This window comes from Coregonus lavaretus (assembly GCF_964263955.1).
Source record: "Coregonus lavaretus genome assembly, chromosome: 16".
Taxonomy (NCBI): domain Eukaryota; kingdom Metazoa; phylum Chordata; class Actinopteri; order Salmoniformes; family Salmonidae; genus Coregonus; species Coregonus lavaretus.
This window is the reverse complement of record NC_140003.1, coordinates 35,218,360-35,235,392: the sequence shown is the minus strand read 5'-3', so window position 1 is coordinate 35,235,392 and position 17,033 is coordinate 35,218,360. Positions and strand designations below refer to the sequence as shown.

The following is a 17,033-nucleotide window of genomic DNA, read 5'->3' as shown; positions in this document are numbered from 1 at the left end:
GTGAACGGGCAGGGTGGCCCCCCTTAAACAGGTCTGGTGACAACTCCTTCCCCACTCACGGACTGTTCCTGTCTCCCAGTCGATGTGGGGGTTGTGCTGACGGAGCCACGGGTATCCAAGAATGAGTGGTTGGCCAGGTGAGTGTAGGAGGTGAAACTGGATGGACTCCTGGTGGTTTCCTGACAGCAGGATTGTCACAGGGGCGGAGATATGAGTGACAGTGCCAAGATGATGCCCATCCAGGGCTCGTGCAGGAATGGGTTGTGTCAGTTGATGATGGTTCACGCCCAGTTGCTGTGCAAGCTCAGGGTCCATGATGTTTGCTTCGGCTCCGGAATCCACAAGGGCGGCCAATGTATGAGTCTTGTCAGAAAGCTGAAGGCGGAGATGAAGCAGGGTCTTTCGGATGGAGGGAGACTGAAGGCTTGTTGAGCTCACCCGGATCTCCCCTACACCTGGTGAGCTGCGGCTTTTGCCGGACAAGTGGCGACACGGTGATTTTCGCCACCACAGTAGAGGCAAAGGTTGGAGCTTAGACGGCGCCGACGCTCCTCGGGAGTCAGAGAGGCACGGCCAATCTCCATGGGCTCAGGCTGATTGAGTTGGCTATGGGACTTGACAGGCAGGGGCTGGACAGAAGCGGTATCGACCCGAGTGCGGATGGCAGGTTGACTGAGACGGCCCTTCTCCCTCCTCCGGGTCTGTATACGGCGGTCAATGCGGACGGCAAGGTCAATGGCGGCATCAAGCGTTGAGGGCGGGTCATGGGAAACAAGCTCGTCTTTGATATAGTCCGCCAGGCTATGGAGGAAGGCTTGCACCAGTGCCTCTGGGTTAAACGAGCTTTGACTGGCCAGGGTACGAAAGTCAATGGAGAAGTCTGCCACTGTCCGATTGCCCTGACGGATGGTGAGCAGAGCTTGTGACGCTTCGGCTGTTGGCGAGCCTAGGTCAAAGACCTTTAACATCTCCTCCTCAAAGGCACTGAAGGAGGCACAGGCTGGGGTTTGCCGGTCGAATTCCGCCGTTCCCCACAACCGAGCTCGACCGGTGAGATGTGTGATGACATACCCCACCTTGGCTCCCTCTGTTGAGAAAGTCCTGGGCTGTAGTGCAAACTGGATTCGGCAGCTGCTCAAGAATGGTCTTACTTGCTTCTGGTTGCCATCAAAACGTTCCGGGTTCCCAATCCTTGGTTCAGGAGCGTGGGGATCTGGTGGCAGCACTGCCGGGCCTGCAGCATTGGGACCTCCAGCGGAGGGATGAAGGAGTGTCGGTGGTACAGGAACAGAAGGACCAGGGGGGGGTGCAGGTGGAGTAGCCGGGTTTGAGAGTAGTTGCAGGGCTTGGGCTAGCTGTTGTTGCTGCAGTTGGAACTGTTGTTGCTGCTGGTTGAATAGCTGGAGAAGGGAAGCGATGTCGCCAGCCATCCGATTTATGTCTCCCTCAGAGCGTTCCAGTCGCTGTAGGGCAGTCATCTCTGGCTCTTCTTCCATCGTGGTCAGGGAGTGCGCTGGGTCCATGAAGGTCAGATCGTTCTGTCACGGACAGAAGAGGACCCAAGAGCGCAAGTTCAAATTCAGAGTTCTTTATTGAAGGTTTCAGGCGGGAAGAGGAGTGCCAGGGGTGTCAGGGGTTCCAGGGGTGCTTGGGGCTCTGGGGTTTTTCAGGGTCCTGTGGGTACCTGTGCTCCGGGGGTCACCAAATGTCCGGGGGTGTCCAGTCCAAGTGCTTAGTGTGTGTGTACCTGTGCTCCGGGGGTCACCAAATGTCCGGGGGTGTCCAGTCCAAGTGCTTAGTGTGTGTGTTCCCCAGTGATGGAGCGGCGTATCGGGCTGAGGGTGGTGAAGCGTCTGGGCACGCTCATCTGGTGGTCGGAGACCTGGGGGAACACACACACAACAGCAATATGAATGGCAGGCAGAAGTACAGATCAGGGCTGGGCCAATATCGTGGTGAGAGACAGAAAGCAGAATCGAGTTACCGGAGGGGCTGAAGATCGGAGAGTAGTCGAGGTCCCGAAGGCAGGTCGGGATAGACAGGGCAGTAGAACAAGGAGGCAGTCAAGAAAGGAACGGTATCACAAACAGGAGTCAGAGCGCAGACAGGCAGGTTACTGGTCCGGGTTTGAAGACGATCTGACAGGGCTTGGCTGAAAAACAGGGCTTGATATACTGGGAGAGGTTAGTGGGGAAATGCAGTTCAGCTGGCAGAGTAATTAGAACAGAGTGAGGCAAGGTGAGGATGGTGAGTGGGAAATGCAGTGCAGCTGGCCAGGTAACAAGAGCAGAGCAGGGCGGAGCCAGGTGGAGCTCGTTAGGCAGAGTAGGGAGAGAGTGAGCAGAGTGGCAGAGAATTGAATGCAATTAATGTTGCTACCAGGGAGAGAGAGTGCTCATGACAAGACAGACACATCCATTTGATTGTTTTTTGAGGGGAGAAAAAGGATTTGGGTGTTCTGTTTATTTCTTTATTACACCTTGAAATATAATTTTTCCTCAAAGTGATTATTACCCCCCTTGACAGGGCATGTACTCCAACAGGTAAATTTCCGTCTTGATCTAGTTGGTCACAATTTATTTATCAGAGATTTCATAAATGTTTATTTTGCTTAAAAGTGTTGAAGTTCGACTGATATTTGAAACGAGCTTCCCTTCCAAACCTCATGAATGACAATAATTAAAACAGGTGAAGGTTTTAAGTTTCAGACCATGGAAGTAACATTTCAACATGGTTTTGAGGGTCTTGATTGTACAATGCAAGTTTAACTGCACTCCAGGACTCCTATGGATCAGGTTAGTGTATATGAGGAAGGAGAGACATTTTTTTTATTCAACTTTACATAATTGTGAGCCAACAAACTTTTTTATAAAAAAGAAGAGTACTTTACTGAAAGTCGTGCACAGGAGGCACTGTTTCTCTACGATAGAAGAGAATGTATGAAAATGTATGCACTCACTAACTGTAAGTCGCTCTGGATAAGAGCGTCTGCTAAATGACTAAAATGTTTTTAAAAATGTTGCTTCAATATATCCACATAATTTTCCTTCCTCATGATGCCATCTATTTTGTGAAGTGCACCAGTCCCTCCTGCAGCAAAGCACCCCCACAACATGATGCTGCCACCCACGTGCTTCACGGTTTGGATGGTGTTCTTCGGCTTGCAAGCAAACCCCTTTTTCCTCCAAACATAACATAATGGTCACAAGTGTGAACTGGTTTGGTCATTATGGCCAAACAGTTCTATTTTTGTTTCATCAGACCAGAGGACATTTCTCCAAAAAGTACGATCTTTGTCCCCATGTGCAGTTGCAAACCGTAGTCTGGCTTTTTTATGGCGGTTTTGAAGCAGTGGCTTCTTCCTTGCTGAGCGGTCTTTCAGGTTATGTCGATATAGGACTCGTTTTACTGTGGATATAGATACTTTTGTACCCGTTTCCTCCAGCATCTTCACACGGTCCTTTGCTGTTGTTCTGGGATTGATTTGCACTTTTCGCACCAAAGTACGTTCATCTCTAGGAGACAGAACGCGTCTCCTTCCTGAGCGGTATGACGGCTGCGTGGTCCCATGGTGTTTATACTTGCATAATATTGTTTGTACAGATGAACGTGGTACCTTCAGGCTTTTGGAAATTGCTCCCAAGAAAGAACCAGACTTGTGGAGGTCTACAATGTTTTTTCTGAGGTCTTGGCTGATTTATTTTGATTTTCCCATGATGTCAAGCAAAGAGGCACTGAGTTTGAAGGTAGGCCTTGAAATACATCCACAGCTACACCTCCAATTGACTCAAATGATGTCAATTAGCCTATCAGAAGCTTCTAAAGCCATGACATCATTTTCTGGAATTTTCCAAGCTGTTTAAAGGCACAGTCAACTTAGTGCATGTAAACTTCTGACCCACTGGAATTGTGATACAGTGAATTATAAGTAAAATAATCTGTCTGTAAACAATTATTGGAAAAATTACTTGTGTCATGCACAAAGTAGATGTCCTATCCGACTTGCCAAAACTATAGTTTGTTAACATGACATTTGTGGAGTGGTTGAAAAACGAGTTTTAAGTCGGTATGTAAACTTCCGACTTCAACTGTATATTCAACATGTGACCTGGTATGCGTTTGGTCTATACAGGTCAGCGGTCACTTTTGATGTATTCATCAATCTCTTTAACTAATGTTTCAAAGTAACCTGATAACAGTACATACAGTAAACACTCAGCAGTCAGCAGGGCTTATTGCTTAGTATTTAGTGAAGCTGTTTCTAACATCAATTACTGAGTCACTATCTTTACCAACAGAGGGCAGTAGATACTCACTAATACTTGATACAAGTTTAACCATGTACATTTAGAATACTCTGGATCGTAATTTACTGTGGCAATAAGCTGCAAAGCACCAGATATCAGCACAGTGTGTGTGTTTGTTTGTTTGTTTGTGTGTGTGCGTGCGTGTGCGTGCGTGTGTGCGAGAGAGAGAGGGAGAAGTTTGAATAGAAACAATGATGCAACACTTCTTGAACACGTGTGACCTTTTATTGCCTTGGTTCACTTTCCAAAAGATGATACTGCCACACAACTAGGAGCAAAGAGGACTACAAGTTAGTAAAAATGATTATTTTCTTTCCAAAGATTCATCAAATGGTTTTACAAACAATAAATTAAGGGGAACTGTTTGAAACCAAAAACACACATGCACCAAATACATGAATTTACCAATTACAACACATGAGAACCAGAACAAATGTTGGTTTTGGAATATATTTTACAGTGCTGAAATGTGCTAAACTATTCTGCAATTGTGAAAAGCCTGTCGTCTCATTCACAAGGTTGTCACAGCTTTGGCTTATGGGAGGCAAAGGAGTGTCTGGGGGTCACAAAGGGGTCAAAGCTGCCTTTCTGTCAGAGTTTGTCTAGAGCCGTTTGATCACACCCCCAAAACCAACACTGGAAGTATGTTGCATTTGCATGCACATGTGTATGCATGTGTGTGTATGCATGCGTGCATGTACGTGTGCGTGTGTGTGTGTCTGTGTGTGTGGCTTTTCTGCACCATTTTATAATCTGTGCCGCTGGATAAACACACTGCTGCACTAAACAACCCCAATGCTTTGCTTTAAGGCACAGGACTGACTGAGAAGTAAGTACACTTGTTTGCAGACATATTCTACATTTTCCTAAAAAAAATAAGGGGGATTCTGCATACAGTATACAAAGGATTATTTGAAAGCTAAAGAAAAAATATCTAAAACATGACATTAAAACATGACATTCACAGTTTTCCCAGAGAAATGTAAGCACGTTAACCTTTACAAAGACATTTGAGAATGTACATTTACAGAAAAAGCACAGAAAATTATACACTAGAAAGCATTATAGCCAACAATTTAAATAAAGCAGAGAGTGCAAGAGAGAAAAATAGATAAATATTTGATACAAGTAAGTCGTACTTTAAGGCATCCCTTTCATAGAGCATTGTTTTTGTTAGAATTTTGAAAAAGTACTTCTAAGAAACTTCTGCTCTCGTACAACTTAATAATAAAAAAATACAAAATAAAACATCTCTGGGACAGAGAGAAGACAGGTCAAAAGGTTCTGAAATGCAAGTCTTTGGTAATTATGGAAATAATGCTCAGGTTTAATTTTCCCTACCAAAACAGTGTTTGTAGCAGCGTTATGGATGTTTTTTCTAGTGTTTAAATAAATAACTGGTAGTTTCCCTATTGGATAAATTAACGATAGTCATCATAGTAATAATAATTTAGTTATAGATTATATCAGAACTTAAACTAAGTGTTCTCAACATAATGTTTGCTATTAGACATCAGATACAATTACGTACAATAAGATTCTCAGTTTATAGTTTTTTCCTAGAAAATGTTGTAATCATTGCCCTAACTATTTCATATTCGTACAGGGGAAAGCAACATTAAGGGCAAGTAAAATAAAGTAAAACGATTTTCCCCCACAACAATGTCAAGGATGCTTGTTTTCATATATGAGTGGTTTATTTTATTGTCTGTGGCTCAACAATACTTTGTGCTGATCGTGCGTGATCTTTATCGCCGTGACGCCTGTTTGTACAGCGCGAAAAGAGAGGATTTGGCCTGAGGTCGTTACTATGGTTCAGTCTGTGATCGGGCAAAACCAGCACTCCTCTCTTTCCACAGACAGACAACATTTTCACAGTGCCCACTTCTGCGTTATATAGGCAAAGAAAGATATAAGCAATCCAAAAGATGAGATGTAGAATCACATTGAATAGAGACCATTAACATGAGGTTTTTGGGGGTTGTTTTTCTCCACCACTCCACTTTTTTGCTGTACTACTCTGTATATAAACATGAAAAGGAGAGATATGCTCTTGTACATTATTTCAAATCTCCCTTCAATTGAAAGAAGTGTAAATCGATGCATAGTTGAGGTGATATGTGGGTTATATAGGCCTTGCACAGAGTTCTATATCCTCTAAGAAATGTGTGCAAAAGTTACGCTCTTTTCAATCCAAAAATGGACTATCAACTTGGTGTTAAAGAATCATACGTTTTTTTTGTTGCTCTGTGACTTTTCTGTGCAAGGACTTGGTGTGCAAGAGCCCTTCCACCTGCGACATGTTTGCAGCTAAATATGAAAGTGATTGCCTGCCTACAGTAATTTTACTGCTTTGCAGACACACAAGAATATATGATCAATCTCTTCCCCCTACCCATTCAACCCCCCAGAATATGTAAACATTAGTAATCTTTCATTGGTTATTGTTAAAACTCTTTCGATAGAAAAAGGTGTTTTCTAAAACCAGCATGGATTTTCATCAGGTAAAAAATATTTTTCCCCTCTCGGCATGTCCTTTCTACATTTGGTTTCATATAACACGCTTAATAAAACAAATCTATCCCTCTTCTCTTAAACCACAACTTTTTATAATATTCACTTATCTCACAAATGAGCACATATCTTTTTGTTGCCTTGTTGAGTGATGTTACCAACGTCCTAATGGTAATAAGTGTGTGTTGTCTTGAGCTAGATGTGTGTGTTCTCCTGTGTTCGGTTTTGTGTGCGTGTAAGTTTGTGTGTGTGTGTTCTCTCACAGGTTCATACGCTGAGATCGTCTGACCTGGCCCTGCTGCTGGCTTTGCTCAATCTGCTCAGTGGTCTGGTGTCCTCTATCGTATCCATCGCTTCCATCCCCACCTTGGCTGGAGGTCCCCCGTCCCTGTCCACCACCTCCTCCTCCACCACCTCCTCCACCTTCTCAACAACCTCCTCCACTACATCCTCCTCCTCCCGCTCCTCTTCATCCTCCTCCCTCTGCTCTTCCTCTTTCTTCCACTCCACCCCCCTATCCACCACCACCTCCACCACTTCATCCACCACATCCTCCACCACCCCATCCACCACATCCTCTTCCACCACTCCATCCACCACAACCTCCACCACCCCATCCACCACATCCTCCTCCACCACCTCCTTCACCGCCTCCTCCTCTTTGTCCTCCTCCACCTCCTGCTGCTGCTCCTCCTCCTCTTGGTGTAGTGGTAGTGTGTCCTCCCCTATCTCTGTGGTCTGGGCGTAGGAGGGCAAGGTCTCATCGTACACCTTCGAAATGTCCTCCATGTTCCCCAGTTCCTCCACTTTCTCCTTCATGCACTGGAAGGGCGGAGCCAGAGGGATTAGCCTCCCTGCCTCCATACACGCCTTTGCCAGGGGGTAGAGGTGGGTCTCCTCCTCCAGCAGCCTGTAGCCTTTAGCCCTCTGGAAGGAGGGCACAGCCACGGGGGGCAGGCTCTTGAGGCCCCCCCCTGGAGGGGGCAGTGGGCTTGGGCCCTCACCCTGGGCTGGCCTCGGTGCCGGCTTCCAGAAGACAAAGCGGATCTTCTTCAGGCCCAGGTGACTAATCTCCACGAAGTTGAGGAAGAGGGAGACGCAGGCCACTGCCAGCATGAATATGATGAAGACAGTCTTCTCTGTGGGGCGCGACACAAAGCAATCCACGGTGTTGGGGCAGGGCCAGCGGCTGCACTTATACAGCGGCAGGATGCGGAAGCCGTACAGGAAGTACTGGCCCACCACAAAGCCCACCTCAAACAGCGTCTTGAAGATGATGTGACAGATGTAGGTCCTCAGCAGGGTGCCCTCCAGCCTGAACTTCTTGCTGCCCTTGGTGCTGGTCTCCTTGGTGGTGCGCACACTGCCCTGGTCTGGCGCTAGTGTCAGCCGCTCCTCGCTCAGCTCCTGCTGGCGACTCAGCTCGGCCTCCTCGCGCTCCTTGTGTTTCTCCTCCATGTGGACGTGGTGCACGGCATGGCCTACGTACACCAGAGACGGCGTGGACACGAAGATGATCTGCAGAACCCACAGGCGGATGTGGGAGATGGGGAATGCCTCGTCATAACACACATTCTCACAACCGGGCTGCTGTGTGTTACAGACGTAGTCCGACTGCTCGTCACCCCACACGAACTCTGCCGCCGTACCCAGGATGAGAATGCGGAAGATGAAGAGGACCGTGAGCCACACCCGGCCGATCACCGTCGAGTGCTCATTCACTTCCTCTAAAATATTACCCAGAAAGCTCCAGTCACCCATGATAGGTCCGTAGCGCTGTAGATAGAATGAATGGATGGATGCAGGGGGACAGGGAGGGTGGAGGAAACAGAGAGAGCGAGAGAGAGAGAGAGAGATGCAGGGGGACAGGGAAGGTGGAGGAAACTGAGAGAGAGAGATGCAGGGGCGACAGGGAGGGTGGAGGAAACAGAGAGAGAGAGAGAGAGAGAGAGATAGGTGTTAAAAACAGACGTGTGGAAAGCAGCGAAACTTAGTCCTGCTGCTGAAAAGCTGTTGCATGTCAATATAATGGCGACATAACAGCCAGCCGTTGCGGTAAAGTCAATTTACAGTCCGTACACAAGGTCTGTACAGTACACAAGGTACACAGCTTAAAAATGAACTGCCTTTTAGAACTTTTGTACTCTGCATGTTCCTCTTTATTGTCCATAATAATCCAACGCCATTGGATAAAAGAATCAGCTAAATGGCGTACTACAACAGAAACACAAAGCAAAATGGTCTTGCTGTAGTCTCGCTAAAGCACCATTCCACTAGCCACCAAATGCTACCAAATCAACCATCCATGAAAACCAGCAATAACACACCCATAACCCAAGTGTTTACATCTGCAAGGTATGATGGTTAAACGTTATCAAATGGGCAACTTGCCACAGCTGCGGTTCCGGCGAAGTCGTAGTGTCCTGTCCCGTTCTCTTGGCACCCGGGGAAAAGTTAACTTTTTTCTGCCCTCTTTCCCACCTAAAGCCCTGTCCTTGTCGCCCCACTGAGCAGATGTGAATGAATCAGCTCTGATGGTTCGTTTTTCGTTTGCTGCAATATTTAAGCTTGGAGCCAGACGGCCTTTATTCGCCAGGCGAGGCGTGGTGACGCAGGAGACAATAGGATCAACAGACCCAGAGAGGGGATGTGGGGATGTATGGGAGCCGGCCTGAGGCTCCCAAAGGAACATGGACACCGCAGAGCCAGGGCACAGGGTGCATCCCCCTCTGCAGCCCGCCTCACTGCAGCCCTCCACACAGAGAGAGAGAGAGAGAGAGAGAGAGAGAGAGAGACATAGAAAGAGAGAGTTAGAGAGAGAGCCAAAGCTGCCACAGCAGCTAACCTACCACTGGCCACTGTCCTACTATCAACCTGCAGAGACAGAGTCAGGCTTTAACTCTGTGAGAAGTGCGGGCAGGGGGCTGAATGTCCTCATGGACCTACACTGGGTTTTTGGTTGTTGTCATTTCATCCATGGTCATATGGTTCTATTTTACAGCTGAGTGGGGATATATTGTCATCGCTGTTCATTGTGCAACCTGAGTGGTAGCCTAGTGTTATAGCCTAGTGTGGAGCGAAAGTATTTTCTCTAGCCTTACTTTTAGCAAATAACTTAAATTATGACCATTCATATTCTTATACAATTGACAGTATATTATATGTGGCATGCTTTGGATTGACTTTGGAATAGTAAACTTAATCTCTTCAGAAAAAATCTAGTTAACAGTGAATTTAGTGGTCATAAAAAAAGTGTATTTACAGGTATACTCACATTTTAGAAGGACCCAAGGCAGGAAGCAGAGTGACAACACAGTGTGACATCATAGTAGACAGGAAGGCTATAGATGGTAAGTACGAAAACAATACTGTAATGAGGATTCACAGTTTTCATCTACATTACTTTGGTACATGTGTGACTGGTTTATGAACTGAGTAAGGATCATGTCATGTGTATGTTCTACACATACCATAGCTAGTCAGTGTCATAGGTTTTAATTATCTGTCTGGAATGTGAAGAATTTCAACTTTGTATAGACAGGACTCTATTTTGGAAACATCCCCATCTTTCCAGGAATAGGTAACACAAATGTCAACCCTTTATGGCTTGGTTTTATCTTTCGATCTACAGTATAACTTGTCTTGCAGATGATGTAATGTCTACAACATCATGACATCATATGCTAATTCAAAACGAAAATGTATGAGCGCTGTAACAGATTTGCAACTGTTTTGTCAAATTAAATGACATTATTTCATGAAATTTCATGGATTTGATACATTCTAAAACTCTCCACAACGTTCTCTTACAGTGTATTTATCTCAACCCAGTACCTTGCACAGGAAGATAAATACAATTAAAATAAGATACATACACAATTGCATTGGGCTTCAAACAGTCTAACTCAAATACCCCCCACTCATACATAGCAAGGCAACTTTTTCTCTGACTCTGTTGTTGACATGATTCAGGAGCTCAGCTATAGAGCAGGTGACAACAACGGCAAGGCAGTAAGAGAGGCCAGAGTATCATCAATCTGGAGGTGATACAGCGGGGCGCAGTGGCATGTTTATCACCTGTCACACGCACGCAGGCACACACATACACACACACACATACAAACAGAAACATGCACAGGCACACACATGCACAAGCGCACGCAGGCACGCACACACATGCATACACACACATTCTCATGCTCACAGACTGGCATACACTAAAATGCACGACTTGTCAGTGGCTAATTGTTCCCCGGGCGCCAATGACGTGGATGTCGATTAAGGCAGTCCTCCGCACCTCTCTGATTCAGAGGGGTTGGGTTAAATGCAGAAGACACATTTCAGTTGAATGCATTCAGTTGTACAACTGACTAGATATCCCCCTTTCCTTTTCCATTTCCCTTTAAGAGAGAGATATATTAGTGCCATAAACATGAGCATTTTCAGTGGCGTGCACTTTTTATGATCACAAATAAGTGATTACAGTACTACTGTATAACTGCATATTTGAATTTTGAACTTAGACCATGAGCGTCCTCCAACTTGGACACCACAGTCCTACTTCTCATCAAGCCAAGACTTGAGATGGCAGATACAGTACATACAAACCACACTCAGAAGTGGGAAAGGTTTATTTGAAGAAAGGAAGTGTTTGTCTGTTATCTAAACTGTTGAAATATTGTGCTCCAGATGAAGCCGTTGGTGCATCAATTCAACGGAAGGGAAAAGTGGTTATGTCGCAGTCAATGGGCAATGTTTTATGCAACCTAGACAGAACGTTTATTTAGATTTACACAATTAAATTCCCCTGCACAATCTCATTCTCATGACCCAGAGTCGCTCCATGTAGTCAACAGGAGATTTACTGTACATTTAGGGCAAAGTTCTTCCATTGTAGTTTAACCCCATCCAATATTACAAGCTAAATAGAGATGTGCCGACAACCACACACCTGTAAGGACAGTTAGAATTGACAACTTTGAGGAATCATTAGATAACAACAATATTTTATTGGGCCTTAAACGGATTGTCTTACTCAGTACCATTGAAGCACTAGTCAATAGTGGAGGCAAGCCACAACTCCTTTCTACACCACTACATCTCCTGTCTCATTTTACTAAGCTCTCCATTGGGATTTCCTCCAACCAGTAAGTGATCATGCCCTGTGTGACATCATTGGTTTGTGGACTGGACCCCATAACCTGGGTCTTCAGTCTCTGGTAGTGTCAATGAGTTGGGTACTTGGTCTCTAAGTCTGTATAGCAAGATCAAACTTCCTGGAACAGCAGTACAGCGATAACCAGAATGTTTTTGACCTAGGAATTTACCACATGTTTATTACTACAAGAATAATGGCTATTTCCGGACAAAACCAAGAAACAAAATTAATCCTGGTCTTCCTTTATCACATAGAACAAGTGTTATTACTTATTAAATGATTAAATCCACTCAGTACTGGTACACCCTGTAGATAGCCATGTTATTTTTACTCATTATTGTTATTCGTTATTCAATGTGTATTAATTCCTCATGTCAATATTTCTAGATTTTTGTTCTTTATCTTTAACTGCATTGTTGGAAAAGGACACATAAATCAGCATTTCACTGTTAGTCTACATATGATAAATAACATTTGATTTGATTCAATTTTTTGTATATGTTACTGATGAGACTTCCAGAACCTCAGGTGTCAAGTTAGTGGATATTTCAGGAAATTGTTTTCTGCGCTTCCAGAATCAGGAGGCCGGTCGTGATGTGCCTGCCACTCATCCTCAGATGTGAAAATCATAGAAAAATCCCAAGCAAAAGGTTATGATACACATTTCCTCTCCACCAACCCCAGGAGAACAACCCACTAAAGGAGATCACAGCAGACCACCAACCCCAGGAGAACAACCCCCTAAAGGAGATCACTGCAGAACACACAGGTGTGGCAGAGACCAAGGAGAGTGACCAGAGCAGACGGGCCCATGGTGCTGTATACTCTGGGTAGCTGGGGCACTGGGGCACTCCCTTTAAAGCGCTGTGTGTTGGTATGGTGGCCGCAGGCATTCTAAGCCCTGCAGTGGGCCCGTGAATGGCGCTGGGATTTCACACAAAGACATGATGTCGTGATGGAGGAAGCGAACTCTATTGAGCACGTGCGGTGAGGCGTGAGGCCAGATTAGAGCCCTGTGGCATGGCACTAAACGGACGCTAATCAGAACGCTACCACACCTATTGTACGGCGATCTGCCTACGGCGCGACGGCGCCACGCACTTCCTGCTCCCAGCTTAGCCCGTTCAGAGAGAGAGAGAGAGAGAGAGAGAGAGAGAGAGAGAGAGAGAGAGAGAGAGAGAGAGAGAGAGAGAGAGAGAGAGAGAGAGAGAGAGAGAGAGAGAGAGAGACTAAAGTGATGGTACAAACTCATATACAGTAAGAACAAAAATACAGTGAGGCGAGTAAGCAGAGTAAATACAGTGAGGAGAGTAAACAGAGTAAATACAGTGAGGAGAGTAAGCAGAGTAAATACAGTGAGGAGAGTAAACAGAGTAAATAGAGTGAGGAGAGTAAGCAGAGTACATACAGTTTAGGAGAGTAAGCAGAGTACATACAGTGAGGAGTGTAAGCAGAGTAAATACAGTGAGGAGAGTAAACAGAGTAAATACAGTGAGGAGAGTAAGCAGAGTAAATACGGTGAGGAGAGTAAGCAGAGTAAATACAGTGAGGAGAGTAAGCAGAGTAAATACAGTGAGGAGAGTAAACAGAGTAAATACAGTGAGGAGAGTAAGCAGAGTAAATACAGTGAGGAGAGTAAGCAGAGTAAATACAGTGAGGAGAGTAAACACAACATAAGGGTTCTGTCACGATCGTCGTAATCAGTGGACCAAGGCGCAGCGTGATATGCGTACATCTTTTAATGCGTACTTTGCACACTACAACAAAACGAAACGTGAAGTCCTCGGTCATACAACCGAGGAACAAAACGGAACAAGATCCCACAAATGACAAGTGCACAACAGGCTGCCTAAGTATGGTTCCCAATCAGAGACAACAAGACACAGCTGCCTCCGATTGGGAACCACCCCGGCCAACACAGAAATACACGATCTAGAAAAGAACACATAGAAAACAAAACATAGACACTACACATAGAAACTAACACCCTGGCTCAACATATAAGAGTCCCCAGAGCCAGGGCGTGACAGTACCCCCCCCCCAAAGGCGCGGACTGCGCCAACTAAACCCAACAGGGGAGGGGCTGGGTGGGCATTCCGCCTCGGAGGCGGATCCGGCTCCGGGCGTGACCACCACTCTCTAACTACCCCCCCGTAGCGCCCCTGGTCTGGTCCTGCTGGCTGGAGCTGGACTGGACATCGGTGGAGCGGATTGCTTAGGCTCCGGTGTGGAGCAGCTGACCGGTACCTGACCAGGCACCGGTGAAACAGGCACGGGCTGTGCCGGACTGACGACGCGCACCACTGGTTTGGTGCGGGGAGCAGGAATGGGCCGGACCGGGCTGACGACGCACACCACTGGCTTGGTGCGGGGAGCAGGAATGGGCCGGACCGGGCTGACGACGCGCACCACTGGCTTGGTGCGGGGAGCAGGAATGGGCCGGACCGGGCTGACGACGCGCACCAATGGCTTGGTGCGGGGAGCAGGAACAGGCCGGACCAGGCTGACGACGCGCACCACTGGCTTGGTGCGGGGAGCAGGAACGGGCCGGACCGGGCTGACGACGCGCACCACAGGCTTGGTGCGGGGAGCAGGAACAGGCCGGACCGGGCTGGCGACGCGCACCACTGGCTTGGTGCGGGTAGCAGGAACAGGCCGGACCGGGCTGGCGACGCGCACCACTGGCTTGGTGCGAGGGGCAGGAACAGGCCGGGCCGGGCTGGCGACGCGCACCACTGGCTTGGTGCGAGGGGCAGGAACAGGCCGGGCCGGGCTGGCGACGCACACCACTGGCTTGGTGCGAGGGGCAGGAACAGGCCGGGCCGGGCTGGCGACGCGCACCACAGGCTTGGTGCAAGGGGCAGGAACAGGCCGGGCCGGGCTGGCGACGCGCACCACAGGCTTGGTGCGAGGGGCAGGAACAGGCCGGGCCGGACTGGGAACACGCACCACTAACTTAGTGCGGGGAGCAGGAACGGGTTGGGCCGTACTGGGAACACGCACCACTAACTTAGTGCGGGGAGCAGGAACGGGTTGGGCCGGACTGGGAACACGCACCACTAACTTAGTGCGGGGAGCAGGAACGGGTTGGGCCGTACTGGGAACACGCACCACTAACTTAGTGCGGGGAGCAGGAACGGGTTGGGCTGTACTGGGAACACGCACCACTAACTTAGTGCGGGAATCAGGAACGGGCCGGACTGGACTGGTGACACACACCACTTGCTTGGTGCGAGGAGCGGGACTGGGTTTCCTCATAAACCTCTGCTCCCTCTGCTGCCTACTCAGTTCCTCTCGCCGTGCCTCCACACTCTCCTTCTCCCTCCTGACCAATGGCCCCCGTAACCTGGTGGCCTCCTCTCCTAGTCCACAAACTCGCCCTGTAGCTGCCTCCATCAGACCCGTCGTCCATGCCGTGTGCCTCTCGCCTGTCCGACGACGACACTGTTGGCGCCGTACCTCCTCTCTCGCCAGGGCTTTAACTTTAGCCCATGGCCCTTTGCCCGCGAACATGTCCTCCCAGGACCACCATTGGCCCACCTGGGCCATCGCCAACCTCTCCAGCTCCTTACCCGGCGTTTGCTCCTGCACACGCTGCTTGGTCCTTGTATGGTGGGATCTTCTGTCACGATCGTCGTAATCAGTGGACCAAGGCGCAGCGTGATATGCGTACATCTTTTAATGCGTACTTTGCACACTACAACAAAACAACAAAACGAAACGTGAAGTCCTCGGTCATACAACACAAACCTAAACGGAACAAGATCCCAAGTGCACAACAGGCTGCCTAAGTATGGTTCCCAATCAGAGACAACAAGACACAGCTGCCTCCGATTGGGAACCACCCCGGCCAACACAGAAATACACGATCTAGAAAAGAACACATAGAAAACAAAACATAGACACTACACATAGAAACTAACACCCTGGCTCAACATACTTTTACTTTTTCCTTGACTTACAGTTTTTTTTTGTTTTTTTTTCATACCCCCCGTGGGAATCAAACCCACAACCCTGGCGTTGCAAACGCCATGCTCTACCAACTGAGCTACATCCCTGCCGGCCATTCCCTCCCCTACCCTAGACGACGCTGGGCCAATTGTGCGCCGCCCCATGGGTCTCCCGGTCGCGGCCGGCTACGACAGAGCCTGGATTCGAACCAGGATCTCTAGTGGCACAGCTAGCACTGCGATGCAGTGCCTTAGACCACTGCGCCACTCGGGAGGCCAGGGCGTGACAGGTTCATGTCATATGTCATCTAATGATTGTAATTTTGTTATGATAACCTTATTTATGATGGACAAACAATGCCCCCTCCCCCCTCCCCTTTTACACACATACAGTGAGGAGAACAAGTATTTGATACACTGCCGATTTTGCAGGTTTTCCTACTTACAAAGCATGTAGTCTGAAATTTTCAGATTTTTAAGTAATTAATTTGCATTTTATTGCATGACATAAGTATTTGATCACCTACCAACCAGTAAGAATTCCGGCTCTCACAGACCTGTTAGTTTTTCTTTAAGAAGCCCTCCTGTTCTCCACTCATTACTTGTATTAACTGCACCTGTGTGAACTCGTTACTTGTATAAAAGACACCTGTCCACACACTCAATCAAACAGACTCCAACCTCTCCACAATGGCCAAGACCAGAGAGCTGTGTAGGGACATCAGGGATAAAATTGTAGACCTGCACAAGGCTGGGATGGGCTACAGGACAATAGGCAAGCAGCTTGGTGAGAAGGCAACAACTGTTGGCGCAATTATTAGAAAATGGAAGAAGTTCAAGATGACGGTCAATCACCCTCGGTCTGGGGCTCCATGCAAGATCTCACCTCGTGGGGCATCAATGACCATGAGGAAGGTGAGGGATCAGCCCAGAACTACACGGCAGGACCTGGTCAATGACCTGAAGAGAGCTGGGACCACAGTCTCAAAGAAAACCATTAGTAACACACTACGCCGTCATGGATTAAAATCCTGCAGCGCACGCAAGGTCCCCCCATCTTTGGAGGGAGCTGAAAGTCCGTATTGCCCAGCAACAGCCCCGAAA

General features: G+C 47.6%; 1 protein-coding gene across 1 annotated transcript; it reads right to left on the bottom strand.

Annotated features, from left to right (window-relative positions):
- Nucleotides 1-7,088: 7,088 nt before the first annotated feature.
- Nucleotides 7,089-8,591, bottom strand: LOC311143984 (gap junction alpha-8 protein-like; the record flags this gene model as incomplete). Its single annotated transcript, XM_084179893.1, has 1 exon — nucleotides 7,089-8,591. Exon 1 carries the CDS (start codon nucleotides 8,580-8,582, stop codon nucleotides 7,089-7,091), a length of 1,494 nt encoding a protein of 497 aa, XP_084036019.1. The 5' UTR covers nucleotides 8,583-8,591.
- Between the last annotated feature and the right edge of the window lie 8,442 nt (nucleotides 8,592-17,033).